At 37.9% G+C, this 7,618-nt stretch overlaps 1 protein-coding gene across 1 annotated transcript; it reads left to right on the top strand.

The window, feature by feature from the left end:
- The first annotated feature begins 794 nt into the window (after positions 1-794).
- LOC133721515 (aquaporin TIP1-1-like) lies at positions 795-1,993 on the top strand. Its single transcript, XM_062148151.1, has 2 exons — positions 795-1,292; positions 1,383-1,993. Exons 1-2 carry the CDS (start codon positions 909-911, stop codon positions 1,758-1,760), a joined length of 762 nt encoding a protein of 253 aa, XP_062004135.1. The 5' UTR covers positions 795-908; the 3' UTR covers positions 1,761-1,993.
- The last annotated feature ends 5,625 nt before the right edge of the window (positions 1,994-7,618 follow it).

Here is a 7,618-nt window from a genome sequence, read left to right as displayed (position 1 = left end):
TTCCTCATTTTACAGGAAGAGAAAGAAATCATGTAAAGGAAAACAAAAAATCATTTTCTTTCGGTTTGCCACCGTTTGCCTTTATGCCTCCTTAAAAAAGCGGCTTTAAATTGTAGGGAAACTGACCCCATCTCCATTACAATCATACAATTTGCACTTTAAGTAGTATAAATACACATAATAAGTTATAAATCTCATTCAGTAGACCTTTATTTGTATGTATTAACAAATATACATAAATATGTGTGTGTGTGTATATAACAATTCTACTACATGCCGACAGGAGTGTTTGATACAACAATTAAATTTTTTTAACTCTTTCTCCGAAGCTCCTAGGATTAGACAAACTGAAACGAATTGATCGAAAATTGAGCAAAGATGAAGAGTTGTATCCCTTCCGAAGAAGAAGAAGATCGAGCAGGCCAGGAGGAATACCCTTCTTCATAAAATGCCCTAAAACCCACAGAAATCCATCATTCCGGAGACGAAACAGAGGAAGACAAAATTCCAGCAACACTGGCACGCTAGGTGTCCCTATCATCGGTGCCACGTGTCCCATCAAGGGCACTTCCGGGGCGCAGTGCTTCGCTGTATGAACAAAGAGAGATCAGATGGTCTCAAACTCTCAAAAAATAAGAAACCAAAAGATTTTCGAAAATTTCCGAATTTCGAATTATTTCGCTATTTCACAGCCTGTCCACCAATCAGTGGAGTCCCTTCTGCCACCGGAAACCGCCTGTAGCCGGTTCCCCATCCCGTGTCAAGTTTAATATAAGTACCACATCGACCGTAAGAGCAAGACTCACCACACGAAGCCCTCCTTCAGAACTAGTAGTGAAGTAGCCACTGTACTACTCCATTCTCAGCTTCAAACCTTCAAACCTCCGCCGTCCGAACTTTAACCCGCCATGCCGATCCGGAATATTGCCGTGGGCCGACCCGAGGAAGCTTACAACCCGGACGCCCTCAAGGCCGCGCTTGCCGAGTTCTTCTCCACTCTCATCTTCGTCTTCGCCGGCGAAGGCTCCGGCATGGCCTTCAACAAACTCACCGACAACGGCTCCACCACTCCCGCCGGACTCGTTGCCGCTGCCCTCGCTCACGCCTTTGGTCTTTTTGTCGCCGTCGCAATCGCCGCCAACATCTCGGGCGGACACGTCAACCCCGCCGTCACCTTCGGCGCCTTCGTCGGAGGTAACATCTCTCTCCTACGTGGCCTCCTCTACTGGGTTGCTCAGCTCCTCGGATCCACCGTCGCTTGCTTGCTTCTCAAGTTGGCCACCAACGGCCAGGTCAGTTTGTTATTACTGAACTTCTCTTCAAGTTAGTTAATACGGTTATTAATTATATGACCTAACTGGTTTTGATTTCGTGCTCCGCAGACCACCTCTGCTTTTGCTCTGTCCTCCGGAGTTGGTGTGTGGAACGCGTTCGTATTCGAGATAGTGATGACGTTCGGGCTGGTGTACACCGTCTACGCCACCGCCGTTGACCCCAAGAGGGGGAACGTGGGAACAATCGCGCCCATCGCGATTGGTTTCATCGTTGGCGCCAATATTTTGGCGGGTGGGGCATTCGACGGAGCCTCCATGAACCCGGCCGTGTCTTTCGGACCGGCTTTGGTGAGCTGGAGCTGGCAGAACCACTGGGTCTACTGGGCCGGACCTTTGATCGGCGGCGGTATCGCCGGGCTTGTTTATGAGTTCTTCTTCATCAGCCACAGCGGCCACGAGCCACTGGCCGGCAGTGAATACGCCTAGGAAAAAAAAAAAAAAAAGAGGAGAGATTTTTCATGTTTGGATTTCTTGTGCTTCGATTTTTCATCCCAAGAAATTAAGTTATGATCATCATTGTCACCCTCGTTGTTTTGCTATGGGAAAGCATTTTGTGTTGTTCCTGGAGTGATTGGGGTTGGAACTGATTGTATTATTCTGTATGCTTCGGTTGTATGATTAATTCAACTTTCTTCCAAGTTTTTTTCTGTTACTTTAAATCGAAATGCTCTTGGATCTTCTACTTTTACTTTTCAATAATTAGTGTACTGTTGATTAATTGTACCCTTGTTATGGAAAAAGCTAGAACTAGCTGCTGGGGTCTTGATTTGAATAATCAGCTGGTACTATATAGAATTCACTTGTTTTTTGTGTAGGTAAAAAACCTATCTTTTAAATTACGCTAGCACAAGAGACTAATTGGACCACTGTTACCGACAAGAATAGTTCTTGATTTGTTTCTATATTTGTACATTAATTTCCAAATTCAGTGGGTGGCATGTTCCGGATATCTCTAGTGCTTAATTGATCCTGTGGAAAATAGGAGCCGGGGTATTCACTCTGGAATATGATAGAAAATATTATTAATTTGATTTTCTGAAGAATTAGTGAAAAAAAATAATCTTATGCATGGCATAAATGATCGTAGTTCATTTTTTAAGTGATCGACATTATCATACTTAGCATAATATGAAGTTATAACCACGTAATTCTTTTCAAAAAAAAAAAAAACCACGTAATTTGGTGATCTAGTACTCTTATTGCAATCTAGGTCAAAGAACTGAATTAAGATCGTGCTCAGGGGCAAATTGTTGATTAACTAACATACAAGGACCACGCCCATTTATATTTTGGTGCATTCGCGTAGGTCGAACCTTTAAAATAGATATAACAGTATAACACATAAAGCTTTCAAACTAATTAAGAGCAGAACTTTAAAATAGATATAACACATGCATAAACCAGAACTTTCACGTGCTTACCTACTCTCACCTTTCACATAGAGATTCCTAATAAATTGATCACCAAATTATGAACTTTCTTGAAGCAGGTAAGCACGTGAAAGTTCTGGACCGATATGGAGTAAACTTGCATCATTATATGGAGTACCGGCCCCAATGAACCTTGTCCTCACCCCGCCTTTTTTGGCATATACTGCAGCTGCTTTCGTTTTCGAGCCCTAAAGCTGAAATCTTTCACTCAATAGCACGCCTTTTCGTTTTTAGCCACTATTTATTCTGGAGCCTTTTCGTTTTGGTAGTATTCTCAAGTCATTGGAAGAAATTAGACACATTATAAATAGTTACTAATTTAACTGTTTTGACTTTAAAAGTTTAATATTGGCAAGAAATTATAGAATTTTTGGTTGTAAATAGTTACTAATTTAACTTAACTGTTTCGACTTTAAAAGTTTAATATTGGCAGGAACTATATATATAATTTTTGGTTTTATTCTCAGTTCTCACTATCTTTTTTTTTTTTTTTTTTTTTTAAGGAATGACGACAAACTATATTAAGTGATAACCGAAGGTTACATGAAGCGATGCAAAAGCATCGAAAGAAAACAATAAAGCACAATGAGATGCACAAGCGCATCGATAATAAAGAAAAAACAATAAAGGATAATAAGATGCACAAACGCATCTTGAATGAGAGGTAACCAGGATGTGACTTGATGTCGAACGACACCACTGCACTACATATGTCACGAAAGCAGTGTAAATATAATAGTAACCGTAACCGTAACCGTAGCCGTAACCGTAACCGGTGTTATGATCACCTAGAAGGGGTGATGCACTCACCAGGAGTTCGAAAGTAACCGAGGGTGTCAAAAACTCGAAAATTAGCAAACGAACTCCTAAGAACCAGAACCAGTACCAGATCAATATGAGCAGCTGTCCCGGATCCAAGATCCGGATTTGTAGGCCACCAGGATCCCAAATACGGATCCAAATCCGGCCCAAGACCAAAGTCAAGTCTGACAAAGCAGCCTTGACAAAAGCCCAAGTCCATTTGAAACTGATTAGGGCACCCCAACTCATGGGCACCCTAGCCTCAGCCCCTCTCTGGGCACCCGAACGCCGCCGCACCCAAACACCACATATCTGAGCCGCCGCACCGGAATCCCTGCCTGAACCCCTAGTCGCGCCCAAAGCTTGATGGATTCGAGAAGGAAGGTAGCCGCGCAACAGACATGGGACGCCCCTCAAAGCCGATTCGATCTACAAAAACCAGCGTCGGCCCAAACGCAGCCCCTCCAATCCGTGTCGGAGAAGACGCAGTCGCCGTGCCGCCATCTCGCTCCATACGAGGTCAGCCACCCCCTTAACCCTCTCGGTGATGCAGCCGCCTGACACCACCTTCAGTCGTCCACGTTTGGGTCGTATTCGACCCACTTTGAAACTGCCTTGAAACTCTTCACGGTGAGGCGCGACCGGAAAATCTCTCCCACCGAAAGCCGAGTGGACAGGCAAAACCAAGGTCGCGAAACACGATTGAGACTGCTGTGGTTTCTCCAAGAAACTCAGAGGGTAATGAGAGACGACCAACGCCGTACTCGATTGACACAGCATCGTAGGTGATGCCGAAATAGCCTGCCATTGAGAATGGAGGAAGGTGCAGAGTCGCCAAGCCCGGGGGCGGGGCTCACTCAGCCCTTGCAGAGCTCTGCTAGGGTTCATTTTAGTTCTCACTATCTCTTATTAAAACCTTAAATGAAGGGAGTGTTCATTTCTACTATTATTTTTTTTTTTTTAAGAGAATAAAAAAATTTCACTCCTACGTACCCTTATGGTGACTCGAACCCAGGACCTAGATCTTAGGTACTATTATTGTGAATCTTCAACTTCATTCATATTCTTCATGAGTTATAAACAATTATAAAGGACCGAAGTTATAGTTTATAACTTAAGGTTTCAAATTTCTATATAACTGCCGAAATTTTAGTAATTTTGAAGTACCGAAACGAAATTCATATGCTATATTATTTCCGTCATGAGTTTCCCGAAATTTTTCAAAATTTTCGGTACATTTCCTTGAAATTTTTGATTTCCGAAATATCTACACACACAAAAATATATTTAAAAATTCACAACAAAATTTTGTCCTAAATTTATGTGAAATTTGTATGTCACCGACAATGAATTTTTTACTTCATACTTTCATAGAGAAAATATGAAATTTTAATTTTTTTTTTCAATCAAGTTGAATACAACAAAAAACCTTTTTGCTTTTATCTGCTACAAAGTTTAATCCTTCAACCACAACATGATTCCCTTTTTGTTTCATCTCAAATGTCGTATGCTTCATACAATGGAACACCAGATTGGGTAATTTCACAATATTTGATATATGGATTGCATGTGGGAAGAGATATACACACATACAATACTCATGTGATGAAGTACCAAAATCATTTTCAAAATTCATGTACTTAGGAGCAGTATTATATGATACTAAATAGAAGCATTTCAACTAGCTAGATCGAACCATATCGTAGTAGTTTTTATATTTCTTTTGTTGTACTTGTTCATTTTCATTCACGGTGTTTTGGTATTACGTTCTCCCGCCCCACACAGTTATAATTTTCTAATTATTAGTGAAAAATGGGTGGTGGTCAAACCTCCCACTGGGTTCCAGCCATAAAAAAAATAATAAAAAAAAAAAAAAAAAATCACATTCGCATTATCAATATACAGTTCATTTATAATTACACATAAATTAAAACACTAGTTTAGCAACCTACTACAATACTAGTTAATTACTCATCCATATTAAATATCACAATTCTATTATAAATGTATAATTTTAGAGAGGTTACATTGTAAATAGGTATATTATAGGTTACACTGGCGGACCTAGCATAGGGTTAGTGGGGGCTGCCGCCCACACTGCATCATCATATACACACTGATATATATAGAAGCTCTAGACAATTAATTTTATGCATTTGAAAGTGTATTAGGTAGCTTTTGCCCCCACAAGTGTCATGATTTTGATGATTTCATGTAGGGGTCATCATGGGCCGGGCTAGGGCCGGCTCTACCCTAAATTTTAGGGCTTAGGATTGGGTCGGGCTGGGCCTAGTCAAAGTTAACAAAATTTAGGGCTGGGTAGGGTCGGGCCGGGGCTTAAATATGCTAACCCTTACCAGCCCAAAAGGCCCGAGCCACTAGGGCCGGTGGGGCTGGCCTTTCGAATAAGGCCGAAATGGGCCTAAAAAGGCCTTAGTTTGTTTAACAAAAAGAAATATATTTTTTTTATTTTTTTATCTCAAAATGTAGATCAATGGTTATATAGGTAATACAAGACTCATTATTTTTTGTTTATTATATTTAATATATATATATATATATATATATATATATATATATATATATATTGGAATTAACTTATAAGTTATAACATTTATAAATATTAGTTAAGATGGTTATATTCAATTAACTATCTCTCTAAATGTCTCAAAATTAATTGTTGTTTAACAAAGGAAACAAAAATTAAAGAAAATAAAGCGTAGGAAATCAATTATAAAAAAGAGATAAGTTGTATGTTATAGACTAAAGATAAACATATTTAAAAAATAGAAAATTATTAGGGCTTAAAGGGCCGGGGCGGGTTTCATTTGCATGACCCTTACCCTACCCTATTTGAGAAGGGGTAGGGCTGGCCCGCCTTAATGTAAGGGCCGGGTCGGGCTTAGGGCCGAAGGGCTAAATGACGAGGCCTAATTTCATGCATGTTTAAGCTAATATCAGAAAAATTTATCTTTATTTTCATATGTTTTATGCATAAATTGTTTTTTGGAAATGGGTGGACAAAGATTTCAATTTGAGTTTTTCTATTAGAACCTCCAAATTTACTCGCTTAACCTCCTATGCTTTTTACACCTCCTATCAAATTTTCTAATACTAAATTTACTTACTAAACCCCATTGAATTTCCTCAAATAACCTCACTCATGTAATTTACAAACAAACTACTTAGTTAGTTCAATGAATTAATTACTCTATAAATCTTAATTACATATCTATTCCTTAATTAGACAGCATAAAAAAATATAAAAAATTAAACACAAGGTATTGAGATTTAAAAATTAATTTATAAACAACAAGAAAATAACATGAACTATCTTGTGTTTTTTTTTTAAAACTTTTTTTTTTTTTCTGTTTTAGCTCTACAAAAAAATATGAAGATTAATCATTTTTTCTTAATGTTTATTTTATGTACCTCATGATTAATTATTCAAATATTTATTTTAAAAAATTGCTAGTTCATTTTATATTTTTTTGTAAATATAATGGATAGACTTAGATTTAGGTCATAATATGATTTGTTTTGTTTTTCCTCACCAATGCACGTTCAACATGTACATCATATATTTTTATGTCACATAATCATAGTTTTAACTCTTATTAAAAATATATGAATGCTTTAATGAGTATGTAGTGAAATTGAAAAATTAAAATAGATAAGGAAAATAATAAAGAATACAATCTAATATTATTGAATTGGAAAGTCTATAGAAAATCAATGTAATATTTTTTTGGTATAATTATTGTACTTAATAGTCATTTTATAGTAGGTTATATATGTCATTTAATAATTCATAATAGAGTGAGGTAATGTGAGCAGATTTGGAGGTCCTAATAGCAACACTCTTTCAATTTTCATTAGTAAAATTCGCCCCCGCATAAAAAAATTTCTACTTTTCTAGGTCCGCTACTGATAGGTTAGTTTAGTCTATGTAAAAATTTCATTCAAAAATATCATTTTATAAATATAATTAATGTGATTTCTTTATTTTTAACCGAAATTTCCATCAAAATGAACTTTTTCTGAAATTTCTTT

This window comes from Rosa rugosa, chromosome 7 (genome assembly GCF_958449725.1).
Source record: "Rosa rugosa chromosome 7, drRosRugo1.1, whole genome shotgun sequence".
NCBI lineage: Eukaryota > Viridiplantae > Streptophyta > Magnoliopsida > Rosales > Rosaceae > Rosa > Rosa rugosa.
This window is presented reverse-complemented; position numbering and strand designations above follow the sequence as displayed.

Coding starts and splice junctions, on each gene's coding strand:
- LOC133721515 (XM_062148151.1), top strand. CDS start 909: ATGCCGATCCGGAATATTGCCGTGGGCCGACCCGAGGAAGCTTACAAC. Junction 1,293..1,382: donor AGTTGGCCACCAACGGCCAG/GTCAGTTTGTTA, acceptor CGTGCTCCGCAG/ACCACCTCTGCTTTTGCTCT.